This window comes from Patagioenas fasciata, chromosome 1, assembly GCF_037038585.1.
Source record: "Patagioenas fasciata isolate bPatFas1 chromosome 1, bPatFas1.hap1, whole genome shotgun sequence".
NCBI lineage: Eukaryota > Metazoa > Chordata > Aves > Columbiformes > Columbidae > Patagioenas > Patagioenas fasciata.
This window is the reverse complement of record NC_092520.1, coordinates 207,345,461-207,363,851: the sequence shown is the minus strand read 5'-3', so window position 1 is coordinate 207,363,851 and position 18,391 is coordinate 207,345,461. Positions and strand designations below refer to the sequence as shown.

General features: G+C 41.2%; 1 protein-coding gene across 1 annotated transcript; it reads left to right on the top strand.

The window, feature by feature from the left end:
* The first annotated feature begins 5,154 nt into the window (after positions 1-5,154).
* On the top strand, positions 5,155-17,817 carry HSPA14 (heat shock protein family A (Hsp70) member 14). Its single transcript, XM_065862603.2, has 14 exons — positions 5,155-5,268; positions 5,408-5,488; positions 5,582-5,664; positions 7,018-7,066; positions 7,862-7,955; positions 8,075-8,165; positions 9,335-9,439; positions 10,274-10,435; positions 11,268-11,423; positions 12,400-12,502; positions 14,872-15,087; positions 15,481-15,654; positions 16,648-16,718; positions 17,389-17,817. The coding sequence occupies exons 1-14, from the start codon at positions 5,212-5,214 to the stop codon at positions 17,465-17,467; spliced, it is 1,521 nt and encodes a 506-aa protein (XP_065718675.1). The 5' UTR covers positions 5,155-5,211; the 3' UTR covers positions 17,468-17,817.
* Positions 17,818-18,391: the final 574 nt, after the last annotated feature.

The window sequence follows — 18,391 nt, the reverse complement described above, 5'->3', positions numbered from 1 at the left end:
CTGCATTATTGATCATAACATTTAATATTTACAGAGCACCTTCCAGCCAAGGAACTCAGTGCACTTCCTATCTATTATTAAAACCTTTCAACATTCCTGCAAAGGGAATTTGACCCCATTGAGGAGATGGAAAAACTGAGACATGGAGAGGGAAAAGGCCAAAATTTTAAAAAGAAGTTATTTGAAGGTTTTTCTATTATTTTATTTGAGAAAAAAAAATACCATTTGTATGTACATTTGAAAGTTCTCAGGCTTGACAAAGTAATAAAGTTGTTCAGCCAACCATGACCATGATAGATGTGCCTAGAGATGATGGTGCCTGGTACAGTCTACAGCAATTATCAAAACAGCAGTGAGGATATTACATATTTCTTGTTTTATTAATATAGACTTTACGTGAAATTATCTGTGGAATGTGTTTATTCTTACACTAAAGAAAATCATACTTATTTGATTTTCAAAATGGCCAGCAAAGCTTTGTCAAAGGTGACTTGTGTTTGTTCTCAATTCTGGCTATGAAGTATATTTGCTGTGCTTAATTAACCATTAGTGGCTCCTTACTCTTGTCAAGAATAATTCGGAATTGGCTGAATGGCAGCAGAGAAGAACTGAACCAGAGTAACTTGAAGAGGTTTATAGCTTTGGGACAATGTTGCTTTCAGACAAACTGCATCAGCAGGAGGCATCGGCGAATTCCCTCGGGGTACTTCAGCAACCAACCTTCCAGGTACAGGCAGGAGGTTTGGTTGTTCCAGATTATAAGAAAACTGGATTTTTCCTACTTTCTGGCTCAACTTCATGGTATGGAGTGCAATAAAAGATGGTTTATTTTGAAGACACTCAAATATTTTTCAAGAAGAGAAAGAAAACTGAAGTTCTTGACTTACAAGCAAAACCAGATATTTAATATGCTTTATGTAATTTAAAATGTTTTTTTAAAATCTTGGGATACTCTCTAATAGGCACTCTGGGGTAAGAAAAAAAAAGATCTGGCTTCAACTTTGCTGTAAACCTACTGAGCTGGCAAACACACCAAACATTGCAGATGAGTTGTTACACTGCAATTACACGCTGCGTTTATGCCACCTACAGGTTTTAGTACCAGCTCTTCAACTGGCTTGACTGCCAAGCTTTCTATGTACTTCATCTTTTTTGGACTGCTGTGAGAAGACTCCATAGCAGTCAGCTCTGACCCTCAACCCATAAAAACATTCTGTGCCGCTCGTTAAAAATTGACACGGTTATTTAATTAATCTGATCCACAAACTGAACTTGCCTCTTCTCTCTCACTGAGGTACCTTGACTATAAAGCAATGAGGATATTGTAATTAACTTTATCAACTGGATTGTGTGTAGCAAATCCAGAAATAACCTACAGCCTTCACCGAAACCCAGTAACTTTTTGGGTGATATACAGACAGACCTCCCAACAGCATGTATTCCTGTGCCAAAATAAGCAATGCAATCATTTGGGAAGATTTGGGTAATGAGTTTGAGAACCCTCTTTCTACTTAAAAAAACCCAACAAACTCATGGATGTTTTTATGATCAAGCAAGCCATGGGGATGGAAGTTTTTCAGTAGGATGTCAGCATCTCCATTTGGACTGTACAGTCTCACACTGCCTTGGGTAAGAGGCTGTTTTTCAAGCAAGGGGGGAGGTGACAACTGGAAGACGAGGTCCCTTGCAACTTGGCTGTCCCACAGCTCTCCTGAGAATTGGCTCCACTGGCTCTGTTTATATCCCCAGGTTGGAGATATCACAGGTCAGTCCTGCAGCTACCATCTTGGAGGTTAAATTTCCTGAGAATTGAGTCAGAACATGCACACACATGTCCCTCACTCTAAGGGACATTTTAGAATATATACTATATACCAGCCACAAAACAGTCTGTTGTTCACTTGCTTCCACTGTGAATAACTCAGCAGATGTTACTGCCTCTTTGCCACAATCTCTGCGATTTTCCTGCCATCAGACTGTAGGGATAGTGCCAGGGGATCCATTTTGGCATTCAAGCATCTCAGTTTGCTGGCGAGCTCTTGGTACAGAAGGAGCTCGGGCGAGCTCAGGTCGTACTGTGCTGACAGCTGGCCTGATGGTGGCAGGGTTGGTTTTCCGATGGCTGAGACATGTGGCACTGAGTGGGAGAGAAGGGGCAGCTCTGATGCTGAGAAGTTTTGTGCCGTTGTTTTGGCATCTGGGAAACAATACCAAGCAGTTTCAGCTGAGTTTCAGCTAAATCAGAGGTGAGTTTGTCACAGGGGGAACACGGTGGGCTTGTTTGTTTGATGTAGGTACCTGGAGAAGTGCAGGACTCCAGTCAAACTGGGGGTGGATTTCTCTCCTCTTCCTAAGAGGGATAGCTTTCCCAGAGGTGTGAAAGACTAAGTTTTCTTTCATCCTGAAACCAGAGTGCTGTTTGGGCCGGTGTTCTCCTCCTCAACTCCATCGTTAATGAACAACAGGCGTTCACTGACTTACAAAATGGCCACAGCAAGCAGGGTAGCATTTTCTACTTTTATTCAGAAGTGGGTTGGTCACCCCATCTCTCAGTTCACTCAAGCTCAGGACAAGCTCAAAACTTCCCATCAGCTAAGGAGACCACCTGGAAAGACAGGAAGGGCACAGACAGGTCTTTTCACTCCTCAACCACCACTACTGGCCACCACAAAACACTGCCAGGGCATTTCTCAACTGCTTCCGCGCAGATTTGCTTACACCTGGAAGGAACCCTAACTGCTTTAGTTAAGATAAGCAGAACTTCTGTGTGTCCATCCTGACATGTCCATGACATAACTGGAAAATAACCGTGTCTTCACCTGTGCTTACTTGCATAGGAGATGTTAGCAGCGTGGCCACAAGCACTTTTTGAGGCACAGACGACACACAGTGGCCTATTGTCATAAGTGGTATTGGGGTTTGGGAGAAAGCACAGGAAAACTAGTCTTGGATGTATTTTGTGCTAGGAGCTTCTGCTCTCCTTTACCCTCCTGTCTTCAGTGTCTCTCCACAAACTCCCTCCATCTTCACCTCTGACAAATGCATCCCTTCTATCAATCATCACTTTTTCTGCAACACCTGTCTCTAGTCCCCACAGGTCTCTCCTGCTCACCTCCACCATTCTTCATGTTTCATTCCTCTGTTGACAAGAGGAGGCAGAAAGTAGCTACAACTTGGACACACTTCAAAGGTATTGTTCTCAGTTGTACAAGTTTTGCCTCTATCAATGCTGTGACCATCTCCTGAGCACACACTGCCAGCAATCTGAGCTCCAGCCTGTGGTCAGAGCTCAGCAAGCACAGTTACTGGAAGAACAATTCTCCTCTGACCGAGGAAGCCTAGAATCAGTTTCGGGACAGAATAAACCCTTTGTGACTCTAGACAGCTCCTTTAACCTCTACGTGATCTTGGTTCATCCCTTTAACCCTTCAGTGTATCATAGATAAAGGAAAGATAAGGGCAATCTTTATTTCTGAATGATGTGGTGAGGTGGCACTGCACAGCGTTTCGACTCCATATAGAAATGAGGGGCAGATAAGCACCCAAGCCTGCAGAAGCACCGTCACCGTTACAGTGAGAGGACCAAAAGCCACATATATCATAGAATCATAGAATCATTTCGCTTGGAAGAGACCCTCAAGGTCATCAAGTCCAACCATAACCTAACTCCAGCACTAAACCATGTCCCTAAGAACCTTATCTATGTGTCTTTTAAACCCCATCAGGCATGGTGACTCCACCACTGTTCTGGGCAGCCTGTTCCACTCCATCACAACCCTTTCCACACACACACACAGTATCACACAGTATGTTTGGGATTGGAAGGGACCTCAAAAGATCATCCAGTCCAATCCCCCTGCTGGAGCAGGAACGCCTAGGTGAGGTTGCACAGGAATGTGTCCAGGCGGGCTTTGAATGTTTCCAGGGAAGGAGACTCCACAACCCCCCTGGGTAGCCTGTTCCAGTGCTCTGTTACCCTCACTGAGAAGAAGTTCTTTCTCAAATTTAAGTGGAACCTCATGTGTTCCAGCTTGATCCCATTGCCCCTTGTCCTATCATTGTTTGCCACTGAGAAGAGCCTGACTCCATCCTCCTAATATCCAACCTCAGCCTCCCCTGGCACAACTTGAGGCCATTTCCTCTCATCCTGTCACTTGTTCCTTGAGAGAAGAGCCCAACCCCCTCCATGCTCCAAGCTCCTTTCAGGCAGTTCAGAGATCAGAAGGTCTCCCCTCAGCTCCTGTTCTCCAGGCTGAACCCCCCAGGTCCCTCAGCCGCTCCCATCACACTTGTGCTCCATACAAGAACTGACCTGCTCCCTGCTAAAGTGCTCAGAGAGCTTTGCTGCACCCACGATGGGGCCATGTGCAAACTGAGGAGCCTCCAGCACAGAACTGGCTTTGGCCAGGAAGAACTGAGTTGTGTGTCAGTGATGTTACATTCCCCCAGGACTGACTAGGAATTTCTTTTTCCTCCTGTGGCAATGCCAAGATGGATTTCTCCATAAGAACTGCGACACAAGATATGGTGCTTTGCTTTCAGACACTGGTGATGCCTGGTTAGATTACGCAAGATCAGCGCTTCAGCTTGACTGCTTCAGCAAGACCTACAGCACTTGGATAAATACATAAATATATATATTTACACCATCTCCATGTGCTTCATTGCCTGCAATTAAACCGTGAGAGATGTCGCTGACATAAAACACGCACCCTTCAGCACATGCACGCAAAAGCTTCATTCGCCTTTCACCATTTTAACCTCTATTTTCTCGGTGTTTGGATTTTCTGTAGTTAAATACCCCGCCCGCGCCTCAGCAACTCCCCTCAGCAACTCCTCCCCTCAGCAACTCCTCCCCTCAGCAACTCCTCCCCTCAGCAACTCCTCCCCTCAGCAACTCCTCCCCTCAGCAACTCCTCCCCTCAGCAACTCCTCCCCTCAGCAACTCCTCCCCTCAGCGGCCGCTCCCGCCCAACCGCCCGCGTCTCGCAAAGGGAGTCTGCCCCGTTGCCATACGCGATGACACTTCCCGTTTCCATTTTTCTCATTGGCTACTCCACCGATGACGAAGTGCGCCTCTCCGTGATTGGTATGCGAGAGAGGGCGGTGCGGGCTTTGATTGGTGGCCGAGGAGAAGAGGGGAGCAGGATTGGTTGGGAGCGCAGGGGTGTGCGGTGCATTGTGGGGCGGCGGGTGCGTGTGAAGGGGCTGATGGCGGCGATCGGCGTCCATTTGGGCGCGACCTGCGCCTGTGCCGCCGTTTACAAGGTGAGAGGGGCCGCGGGGCTGCCGCTCTGACCGGGAGAAGCCTGGGTTGGGCTGGCGTCATCATCTCTGTGCCCTCCCGGCGCCGCGGGGTGCGTGGTGTCCCGGGGCTGCTGACGGGCCGGGCGGTGTCTCTCCACAGGATGGCCGCGCCGACGTGGTCGCCAACGACGCCGGGGACAGGGTCACTCCTGCGGTTGTTGCGTTCTCGGAAAGCGAGGAGGTGAGGCTGCGCTTCCGAGCTGGGGCTTGGGGAGGAGGGGAGCGCGGCCTCTTGCTCGCTGATTGGGATTTTTTCTTTGATTTTTTCGTTCAGGTTGTTGGCTTAGCTGCAAAGCAAAGTAGGATAAGAAATATTTCAAACACTGTGGTGAAAGTGAAGCAGATCCTTGGGCGAAGGTAAGAGAACAGGTGTGAAAGTGAAGGTGAGAAGTTCAGCTTTTTCTCATTAGAGCTGGTCAATGAAATGTAATCTCAGCACTGATCACAGAATCACAGAATGTTAGAGGTTGGAAGGGACCTCGAAAGCTCATCCAGTCCAATCCCCCTGCCGGAGCAGGAACACCCAGCTGAGGTTCCACAGGAAGGTGTCCAGGCGGGTTTGAATGTCTGCAGAGGAGGAGACTCCACAACCCCCCTGGGCAGCCTGGTCCAGTGTCTGTCACCCTCACTGAGAAGAGGTTTCTTCTCATATTTAAGTGAAATCTCCTGTGTTCCAGTTTGAACCCATTGCCCCTTGTCTTACCATTGGTTGTCACCAAGAAGAGCCTGGCTCCATCCTTGTGATACTCACCCTTTACATATTTATAACCATTAATGATGTTGAAGGCATTTTAATCTACTGTGACAGCATCTCCTGGCATTGACAGAAGAATATGTCAGATGCTATAATTTAATTATATTACAGACATTTTTCTCTATGTTTCATCCCAGGAGTAAAGAGATGCACAGTATTTTACGTCTGAATTTGTCTATAAAAATAAAATTGTGTAATTTGGTAACATGTTGCATATATGCTTTTGATACATACTCAAGTTTCTTGACTAAAATGTCTTGTTACCTGCATGTTTTCCTGTGGCTAAAATTCACTGTGGTTTTATTTGCATAAAACTTCGTATTGTTTTTATTCAAGTAGTGAAGCAGATTAATGTAGTGGCTGTCACAATTCTTCAGTTAGTGAAGCTGTGGCAATTTGTACTGGCAGTCACAGTGATACTAGAACTAAACTTGGTGGTTTAGGTCTAACATCAGGGATGTGACAAAACTTTTCAGTGATAACCGGAGTGTTACAGCCCTTTTCACTGAAAGAAGCTGACAAGATGGTGTCCAGTCTCATTTATTTCTTAGCACTTTTCAGCTGCGCTCCTTTATGTAGTCAATAGAGGATTAAGGATAGCCAGCTCACTGCTGTCATGTTATTTTGGTCAGTGCAACAAAAATGCCACTAAAATATTTTATAATGATTCTCTCTGGGGGATAACAGGTTACAGCTATGTGTTGTTTTTTGTTTTCCCTTTTCACTAACTAGTAGGTCTTTTTCCTATCATTAATTTGGGGAAAGGGGGTTGAAAGATACCAGCAGTCAGAACTGTTGATTTTTCTTCTCCGGTATAAATGTATCCATAGAGTGGAAATAGGAATTTTGGTTGAAGCATAGCTACAAATGCTGTAAATGTTATAAGGAATATCAGCAAGATGAATTTGTCCAATTACCGTATCATTTATATTGTTATTTTCAATTTATCTGGACAGCGCTGGTGACCCACAGGCAGAGAAATATATTGCAGAAAGCAAATGTTCAGTGAGTATGATCTAGTGTTTTTCTTTTGTTCTCAGAATACTTTGTATCATTTTATACTGTTCTTCTGGGCATTGTTTGTGCCACACCATGGCTTTTGTCTGTAGTGATCAGCTCTCATTATATGACATCCTTTTGCTACTTTATAGAATGTTTCTCTTTTTGTGAAGTAGAAGAACCTCACTGTGTTCTGACATCTGCCATCATAATACAGTCCAACAGAAAAATTATGTATAGCTCTTGGCCATTCTCAAATGGGACGATTCTTAATATATTTGGGTAATAGTGTGTTTCTTAGCACTAGTAGAAGAGGTTCGGGTTACAGCACCTCATGATAAAACTGTTTAACCACTTGATATAATCTCAGTATTCAATTTGGATAATACTGTGCTTATTACTAGAAACCTTTTTGCAAAATGAGAGAAAAATTATCCTGGAAAACAGGTTCCTAAGGAAAGAAGTTTCTTTAGGTTTTGACTGTATTGACATACTTACATATAAGTGGTTGCTATTTTTTCTTATGAAATATATAAGCAGGCAAGTACTTTTTTCTAAATGTTGATTTTGTGCTAAGGGAAACTTCTTAATAAAAAAAGTCTGGAGTCTTCATATGAATATGACTGTCATGTCTGTTGGGTAGTACTAGGGTTTTTGATAAACATCTTTCTGCATTAGTATTCTACTACAAGAGAATGCTTACACAGTCCAATGCTTTTTGCTTTAAACAGAAACCAAACATTATCTTTTGTTAATAACCAAATTACATATCTAACATAGGTATGTTGGCTTTACTTACAGGTAATTGAGAAGAATGGAAAACTTCAATATGAAATAGATAATAAACTTATTAACCCAGAAGATGTGGCAAAACTAATTTTCAGTAAAATGAAAGGTATATAATAAGTAAGATCATAACATATTTTAGTTTTTTAAGCTTGCTTCGTATTTTTAAGATGTACTATATTAGTTTTTTGCTTTTAATCAACATGTTCTGCCTATGTTTTTAAACAGAAACTGCTCAGTCTGCATTGGGTTCAGATGTAAATGACGTTGTTATCACTGTACCGTTTGATTTTGGAGAGAATCAGAAAAATGCCCTTGGGTAAGAAGATTAAGATTTTTCTGTTATTTAATATGCCTAAAAGAGAGAGGCTGGCAGATCAGCAGTGGGGATTCTCCTGCCAGGCTGCAGCTTGTGTCTGTCAGTCAAGACATGGGGATGCTATCTGAATTGAGAAGATAGGAAAGCAGGAGATTAAACCCTGACTTTAGAAACTTTTCGTGGAATTCATAGTCGTAACCAGAATGAAGTTCTGAATCAGTTGAAGTGAGAGGGAATTTTGGTATCGTCAAGGATAGAATGTCATTTCAGATGTGGATCTTCAGTGTCCCCTTTGACATGCAAATAGTTCCATAATTTCCCATCGCTTCATACAACAGTACTCCCCAAACCAAGTAGCATTACATGACTTCATTGAGGACCGTTTTGTCAGCAGATGTGGAATACTGTACAGTATTCGACCTGTAAGTTCTGTTTGGAAAAACTTCTGCTAGGAAAGTTCCTCCATACGAAAACATAAGTAGAGTTAAGGCTGTGTGTCACTGGCAGCATCCGTTTCTACTTTCTGATGTGTAGAAGCCATTACATTTATCTGTCATTAAATACTTAAAACGCGCTCAGAGTTGGCCATAAAACATTAACGAGCTGGATATTTGAAGAATGTGTGATGAAACTTATTGCTTTGGCATACAAGTTTCAAAATAACTTCCAAGTGGAGGAAATGACTTGCAGGGCAGTCCCATGGTTACTGAAGTTTCAAGAAAGCTTATAAAGAAAATGTTAGAAGTGAGGTACAGTAACTTGATTAGGAAATAAGAGCAATTTTCCAAACATGACATCTGATGACATAATGCACCACGAACTTTTAATGCCACACCTGAAGATAAGTTACCAAGTTTGATTGAGGGTGGGATTTTTCATCTTGTATTTTAGAGGGGCTTCGCTTCTTTCTCTTTTTTTAATGGGTTATGTAGACAGCTACGTCAGTGGTTTCTTTGGCGATAAGCACCCAGTAGATCCATCTACATGAAGAACAGAGTAGCAACTGAACTTCTTGATACCTTTCTTTTCCAGTCACTTTGCCTTGTTAATACCACACTGTAACCAAGTTCTGAATTGTTGGCATGTGTAGTTCAGATCAACCTTAACAGTGCGTGTGACTGTAGTGAAATCATCAAAGTAAAATGAAATGCTGTTATGCCTTATCACAGGGAAGCAGCTGCAGCTGCTGGGTTTAATGTTTTGAGATTAATTCATGAACCGTCTGCAGCTCTCCTGGCTTATGGAATTGGCCAAGATTCACCCACTGGGAAGAGGTAAAATCCTAATATTTTACTACTTATATTTAAGTTTCTGTACTTAAATCCGGAGCGATCCTAAAGGAAGGAATTCTGTGTTGCCTTAGCAGTCAAGAAAAAATTAATGATTTGAGGCTTGTTGTTCTTTTTTCTCACAATAAAGCAAATAACAGTTTGGAAGTTGTAGATCCGTAGTGTTTTAAATCCCTTTGTTCTGGTTTTTATTGTTTTAGAATTGTCTTTAAAGATTTGTCCCCAGATTCTGTCTTGCTCTTTAATGAGCTGATTGTCTTGAAGAAAAATGCATCCTTTCTTAAACAGATGTTGGCATAGCCATTTTTTAATTGTGGGAGCTGGGGTGATTTTAAATATGCTAGAGGAACTAAGGTTACATTCCTGGGTTTGGTAGGTGCATTGGGTTTCCCTTATGAATATTCCAGTAATTCACAAGATTTTAAAAATAGCAAAGACTGCTGTCAGTGCAAACAGTCTTTTTTTTTTTTTCCCAGTTCTTAGTTGATGTTTTTTACCATTCTCATATAATTTCTGCCTATAATCTTGAATGTAATATTCAATTCTCAAATGTATTGGAGGATATTCTCAATTGTGCTGTAGGAAAAATATTGACTACTCTCACTGTATGAAATAGGCTAATTTTGTTCTTGAGGGAACATTGTCAAGTAGTCAGTGGTAGCGAGGTGCTTGAAATTCTACCCCCCCAACCAGATTCTTATGACAAAACTGATTAAAACATGCAGTACATTATATGGTGATCATATTTTTAGAAACTGTGTCAAAGTAAACATGATTTTAGATGGCTTATTAATACTACTTTCTTTTTTACCATGGCAGCAATGTGTTGGTCTATAAACTTGGTGGAACATCACTTTCTATCACAGTTATAGAAGTAAACAGTGGAATATATCGTGTGCTTGCTACAAACACAGATGATAGCATTGGTGGAGTTTGCTTCACAGAAGCTCTAGCACAACACTTAGCTTCTGAATTTCAGAGGTATGTTTTGAATTCCAAGACGGTCACTGTTAATACCAGGAATTCATCAGATTGTCCGATCTAGCAGACTAGACTGTCTGTGAGTGAAATGGTTCAAATAAAGATATTAAAGGAAAAATCAGTTTTGGGGACCAAGAAGGAAGACTGGGAAATACTTGGTTTTGGATCAATGCTGCCTGATGTCAGTGTTGAGCTGTAGGGGCTCAGCTATGAACTGTTCTGTGTTTTGAGTGATGTACGTGACTACTCCATTCAGTCTCAAGCTTTTGGGGTGGCTGGGAATTGACCTGCTTGGGTTTTGTTGTTTTTTCTTGTTGGCATGAAGGATCGTGGTGGGGTTTGGATTATCAGACTGAAGTCTGTATGGCGCCTCATCCTGTGATGAACAAAAATGAACAAATGCTTTACCATTCATGATCTTGAGGTGCTCAGTTGCATACTATCACGGAAAGACTTTTTGGATGAAATATGCTATTTTGCTGACATGTCTAATGTTCTGTGTTGTATTTCTTCTCAATCTGTGGTTAAAATTGGGCCTTTTCTTGCAGTCACAGGCTTTGTTCAGCTGAGGAACTGTTTAGAAGGACTTAAATCTGTATGATAAACACTAATGCCTGAGTTCAGGCTGCCTCTATAGAATGCTCTTTAGTTGAAATTGGAATAAGCGCTTCTATTCTTTGCAGGCTTTCAGTAGTGTCATTGTAGATTATAATAAAATGTCAACAGAAAAAAGTTCAATAGCTTTAACCTGGTTTTTGCTTTGAGAAAGTTAACGTTGTCACTCAAGTGCCTGCCTTTCTAAACTGATATTCCTTCTCTTTTTTAAATGTAGATCTTGCAAACATGATATTAGAGGAAATCCCAGAGCCATGATGAAGTTAATGAACAGCGCTGATGTTGCAAAGCACTCGTTATCAACCCTGGGAAGTGCAAACTGTTTCGTAGATTCATTGTATGACGGATTGGATTTTGATTGTAATGTGTCCAGGTAAAGCAAATCTTGACGTTACTGCATCTATATAAAACTATGCTTGAAATATGTCTAGGTTGGATTCTTTAAATAAGCTACAGAATTATAGGAGTCATGGAAGTCTTGATGTTGCCTCTTGACAGCTGGAGTAGAAGGAGGCTTTCTGTCATTTCATGACGTTGTGTTCTACTCTTGCTTTTCTTTCTTGGGATGATCTCTTAATGAGATATATAGGTAATTCTGATTATTCTTCCAGTCAGCAGCAGCTTTAGCAAAATGAAATAGACTTTTCAATTCCAGAACTCTGTATCCACTGCTGGAGTAGTTTGATCTGATAAAATAAGGCACAATATGTTTCTAAGTGTGAAAAGCAATTCTGTGTGACTTGTTTTGTCTCAGTTTTGGATAAGGATGCTCGTTCTGTGGATTAGTGTTGCAGAATTTGACTTGCTGTGTTTGTACAGAGTAAAAGTTTTTCAGGCTTGAAAGAACCCAAAGCAACACAAGTTGTTTTTTCAGTTTGCTTAAATTACTCCCTGTGTGCAGATCAGGACAAAGCTTGCTTTGCCTCTGAAAATTCAAGAGGTATACTTGAGTCTCTGTGTCTCCATTGTAAAGAGAATGAAGTGGTTCCAGGATTATTTTCCCCCCTCCAGTTTTTTTCTTTCTCACGTATGGGTCAGGACAACAATACTGTATTTTCTCTAGAGTACACTGAAGAAGAATGAATGTGTGTTCATGTAGGTATTAATGATGCAATCAACAGCACAGATATTTTCACAACAACAACAAAAAAATAATTTCTTCAAGATTAATAATTGGGAAATGAGTTTGTTTGGTGGTGTTTTGGGATTTTTGTGGTTTTTTTAATTAGTACTAGGTTTAGCTAAAGAACCAAAGTATATTCTAAAAATTATCATTTTTCCATTTCAGGTATTTTTCTTTAATGTATGAGATGGCCTATATTTAATTTTTTGTTTGTGTTTTCTTCTAGGGCCAGGTTTGAACTTATCTGTTCTTCGCTTTTTAGTAAATGTATAGAAGCAATTAAAAAGCTCTTGGAGCAAGTTGGATTTACAGCAGATGATATTAATAAGGTAATAATAGAAACCACTTCTCCATAATATGCTTTTAAGTCCACAAGAAGAATATTTATGGGACCTGTTTTCCTTGCAGACCAAGATTATTTCATGATGCTTAAGCATTTTTTGCTCAGATCCAACAAAGTGCATAGACTCAAGATCTTTAGAATTCCCATCTTTGCTTTGATATTGGTTACTTGAAGTGTAAGGTGGAGTTGGAGTCAATAATGTTTTTACTGCTGCATATTGAGTAAATGGTAGAGGATTTGTCTCCATTTGATCTGTTTGTATAACTCTTGGAACAGCCAAAGAGTATAGTCTTTAATTTTATTATATAGACTTTCTTCTGCCTTCACTTTGGATGGGGTTTGCTGACACTTTTGAAGAGACCTTGAGTTTCAGCTCTTTTGCCTTAGGAGCTGAACAAATCATGTAGTGTCTGCTTGGTGCTTGTGTTCCTCCTTATTAGCTTAAAAAAAAAACATAAAAACATATTAGATGCCAAACCAGAGTGTTTTAATGCCAAAAATGGTGAGTAAAGTAGCAAACTTTACTAGTGTCACTCATGTCTTTTTTTGCTTCGGTATAAGCAAGTAACTTCATCTCAAGTTCTGTACATCTGTGTGGCAAATAGCACTGCATTTATTATTGGTGGAATTGGCATGTAAATTCTGCAGCAAAAATTAGTTGGCACTTTTAATGATACTTGATGCTATTTCAGACTCTGTGTTTGCTGTGTCACATCTGAGTTTCACTGGTAGGATAACGAAGTATCCCCAGACAGTGTTCAGGGAACATTGTTTTTTTTTCCTGGTGGTGGCACTTGTTAAGTGGCCCAGTGTGCTGTCCTCTCAGGCCTCAGTGCTTGCAGGGGGATACACTTTAAATGTAAAAATAATTGAACTGAGTTTGGAACTCTTAAGTAAAAGAGGGGAAATTCAGGCTAGGCTTGAGGAAGAAATTTTTTACACTGAGGGTGGTGAAACCCTGTCCCAGGTTGCCCAGAGAGGTGGTGGATGCCCCATCCCTGGAGACATCCCAGGCCAGGCTGGACGGTGCTCTGAGCAACCTGATCTGGGTGAAGATGTCCCTGCTCATGGCAGGGGTGGCACTGGATGAGCTTTGAAGGCCCTTTCCAACCCAAACTATTCTATGATTCTATGTTTTCCATGAAGAAAAGAGGGGATTAGCTTTGTTTCCTGATCTGGTTGACCACTAAGAAGAAAACGGTTTTCAAGGTTTTTTTCCTTGCACAGCATCAAGTGGCATGAAGTCCAGTAACTGGCAGCTGGTTGTCAGTGACATCCCTCAGGATTTAATGCTGGGGCTAATAGCATTTAATGTCTCTGTTAAGATGGATGATGGGGCAGTGTGTGCTCTCAACAAGCTTGCAGACAGTGGCACAATGAGGAGAGCAGTCAGTAGCACCGCTATTCGGAGCAGTTGAAAAAGGTGAGATAAATGTATGGAGCAGAACATTATGAACATCAACAAAGGCAAATGCAGAGTCTGGCATCTAGGATGGAACAATCCTGTACAGCAGGACGGGGTAGGGGTTGCTAGAAAACAGCTTTGCAGGAAGAGATGTGAGGATTCTAATAGCAAGTTTAACAGCAGTCAGCAGCGTGCCTCTGCAGCAGGGAAGGCCAGCTGCATGCTGGGCTGTAAGTGCATGGGTGTAGGAAAGTGTTTGTTTCCCTCTTTGGCACTTGGACAGTGTCCAGATACAATCTCATCATTTTGGGGCTTCACAGGAGAGGAAAGGTACCAGTCCAGTTGGAGGATGAGATAGGTTGAGGCTGGAGCAAATGATGTGTTACACAGAGAGGCCAAGAGAGATGTGTTTGCTCAGCCCTAAGAAGAGAAGGCTCAGGGGAGACTTGTGGTGCATGATTGGGTGGCAAGCAGCACAAGTCACAACATGGGGAAGTCTAAGATACCAAGAAAAGAATGTGTAGTGTGAGGGTGATCAAACACTAAAACAAGCTCCCACAGAGCCTGTGGAGTCTGTGTCTGTGGAGATAAGGTCCTGAGCAGCCTCTTGTAACTGGTCTAGGCTGGGCAGGAGGCTGGGCAGGATGACTGCTGGAGGTCCCTTCCAACCTGATGTTATTTTATGATCAATTCCTCAATGTTTTTAAATGATACCATATCTGTCTGATCCTTATGATAAGAAACACTTTTTAAAGATACCATTTCCAACTTTAAGCTATGTCCTTTAATTTCAAGTACTAGAAGTCAAGCAAAGATGGCATCAATTTTCATTTTTATTTCAACAGCTACCAATGATAAAATATCCCGGAGCAGTTTTCAGGTATTTCAGGTTGTGACCTGTGTGTTTTATCTGTCAGAAGAAATATTTGAAATCAAGGCATGTTTTCCAGGTAGTTCTGTGCGGTGGGTCTGCTCGAATCCCAAAGCTACAGCAGCTGATCAAAGACATTTTCCCAAATGTGGAATTACTGAATTCAATTCCTCCAGACGAAGTTATTCCCATTGGTGCCGCCATAGAGGCAGGAATCCTGCTAGGGAGAGAGAACCCTTTGTTAGAAGAAGAAGCGCTGTTTATTGAGTGTTCCGCCAAAGATATTCTCCTTAAGGTAAGACTGAAATTATTTTACCTAAAAATTCTACTTATGCAGTGACCATACAGCACAGCTTATGCATGATTATGTTAGAGAAACAGTGTTGGTTTATTATTAATTCTACAGACTGGCTATAGATCAGCAGTAATTGATAACTTAGGCTTATTGACAAAAACAAGACAGGAAAAACTGCTTTTTAAGGGGAGATAGACTGCATCTTTGTTATCATAGCTGGACTTTTTCATTTATTTATAGGAATATAAATTATTGTTTTCCTTGCTGTGATGGTAGATGTGGCAGAGAGAATGAATTTTTAATTTCTTTTCTCATGGAGCACTGTTGTAATCCTTGTAGCTCACTAAAGTACTTAGAGAAAGGCATGAACATTTTTTTCTTCTTTTTTTAAAGGGAGTAGATGAGTCAGGGGCTGACAGATTCACAGTGCTGTTTCCATCAGGGACACCATTACCAGCTCGAAGGCAGCACACCCTGCATGCTCCTGGAAACACTTCCTCTGTGTGCCTGGAACTATACGAGTCATCGGGGAAAAGTCCCATGAATGAAGAAGGTAAATTTGCACAGGTGAGTATTTACACATTCACAGGCACTGTTAATACCAACCACTTGGAAATCAAGTGGATTTAAAAAATAAAAATGAACCAGTGCCACCCCTGCCAAAACTTGTTAAAAATTAGAATGATGTGTGTCTCTTTGGAACAGTCTTTTAAGCGTTCTTTTATAAAGGTGTTATGAAATACTGAAGTACTTTTTAAGGAAATCAAAGTTTCCCATTTGAATTTTTGAATGGCTTCTGGGTTTGACATTTGGCACCACTGTATAAGCTCACCTGGGATGAGAGATCATAACCAGTCATTCCAGTAGTACATAGATCTCTGACATTTTAGAAATAAAACTGCTGGAGGTAATGATGTAGCTAGTGTATTTACTGCTGATTATTTTTTTTATATTCCTTAGATTGGGCAGGATCTTGGTATCAAATACCACAAATTTATTTTTCACAGTGGGAAGGTGATAAGATTTAATTAGCACCCAATATAAATATATTATTCAGGAGTCAACCTATTGAGAGAGAACACAGCTTGTGTGAAACAGTGATGATGTCCTCACCTTGGCTTCAGTGCATGCACAGCATCAGGGAGGGGGCAGATGTGGCTGAAATGGATGGAATACTTAAGAAAATGGTTATTCCACCTTAGTCCTGCCTAAAGATCTCTCAGGGAATAGGGAAAGGATGTTAACTAATAATTACAGAACTGATCCAAAGTCAAGGAACATGGTCAGCTTTTGCTGTAGTCTGTGGGAATTGTGGGTACTCCAGCTACTTTAGTGATAGACCCTGAAACAAAACCCCTGAAACAGTGGTGCAGATCTGTGTAGTTTTAGCTATTTGCTCTACAGATTATGTCAGCTGGGGCAATGCTTTGGTGTTGAATTATTGGTATGAGATGCTGAACAGCATGAATTGCACACCTCAGCTGTTGTGTCACTTCCATTAAACTGCTGTGCAAGGATTTAGAGAACTTTATAATTTGATTTTTTTTTCTTTTTTAATAGATTGTACTCCAGGATTTAGATAAAAAGGAGGATGGCCTACATGATATACTAACTGTTCTCACTATGAAAAGGTACCCATAATATCTATTATTCTGCTGTTTAACTTTCTGTGTCACAATTCTGACAAGCAGTCTTTTCTCCTGCTACAGAATGTTTAATTTTGTGTTGAGAAATCTCAGCATTTGATTGCATACAGGGCTGTGTCCTAGGAGGGGTAAATTCTTTAGAAATGTGGTGTTTTTGCAGTACCTTCTGTGCTTTCATTGCTTGGTTCCCAAAGAAATAAAACTTAATACATTTGTAAAAATGATTTTTAGCAACTTTTGAACTGTTGATCAGTCTAACCTTGCTTGAGAGCGACCAGTGCTTATCTGTTGGTGGCTGTTACTCTGAGTTCTTAATAAATCTTTTAAAATTTAAATAATATTACTGCATATTCTATTTACAAACCTATACTAAATGAACTTTGAATATTTAAACATGTTGTTGAATCTGTTCCACCTAATGTAGAGAAGATACATGCTTTAGTGGAGAGCAAGAAGTGCTTATCTAAATACCCCATAAACTTAATTTCATAAATCAATTTAATCTATGTTGAAGCACGTTGTTCACTGGATAATTGGTCCTAATGTGTCTCCTTTTGTCTGCATGAAGACTGTTGTTTATCCTTTATGGAACATGCGATAAAGTACTTAGTGTTGTGTTGAGACCGTCCTAAATATACTTTTCTCTTTTATCTAGGGATGGGTCATTACACGTTACCTGCACAGATCAGGATACTGGAAAGTGTGAAATCATCACGGTTGAAGTGGCATCATAGTCTCTTTTGAAAGGCGGCATTTTTCTAAGTGGATTTTTGTCTCCTGTTGAGTTTTCTGCCAAAGTGGCGACTCTCTCTGAGATGTCTCTAATGATTCTTAGGAGGCTGGAATAAACTGAAGTGAAACATTAATTTGCCACTGGGTCGGTTTGGAGTGGAGAGCTTGGTGCAAAACATATGGCAGACAGCAGAGCACTGAATTATCAGCACCTGATTTTAAAAACATGCAGGACTTTTTTTTTTCCCCGGGGTTATTGTAAGATAGCACAAAACTATTACCTGAAAAATGTGTGTAAGGGTTATATGTGACTATTTATGTTACTAATAAAATATGGGGTTTTTTTAATGCAGACCCTGGCATCTTCCTTTCTGTGTGGCACTGTTCTAATCTGTATGTCATCATATATTTGTTTGGATATAAGCTGGCAGTTTTTTTAATTAAAGGTAGGGGAGTAATAGGAGATGGAGCAGGCATGTGTAGTTACAGGATTTGAGGGTCTCAGCCTAATGTGCAGCCTAAGGGGCAACAGTTCAGCCCTGAGGGCCAGATAAAATCATGAAATTGCTGAGGTTGGAAAAGACCTTTAAGATTGAGTTCAACTGTAAACCTAACGCAGCCACGTCCACCACTAAACTGTTTTCCCTAAGCACCACATCTATATGTCTCTTAAACAGCTCCAGGGATGGCGACTCAATCATTTCCCTGGGCAGCCTGTTCCAATGCCTGACAACTCTGAGCCTGTAGCGCTGTCTGAAGTTGTGACCCAAGTGCAGGACCCGGCACTTCGTCTTGTTTAACCTCATACAATTGGCCTTGGCCCATCGACCAGCCAGTCCAGATCCCTCTGTATGGCAGTTCTATACTCCAGCCCAATTTGGTGTCATCTGTAAACTTACTGAGGGTGCCCTCAATCCCTTCATCCA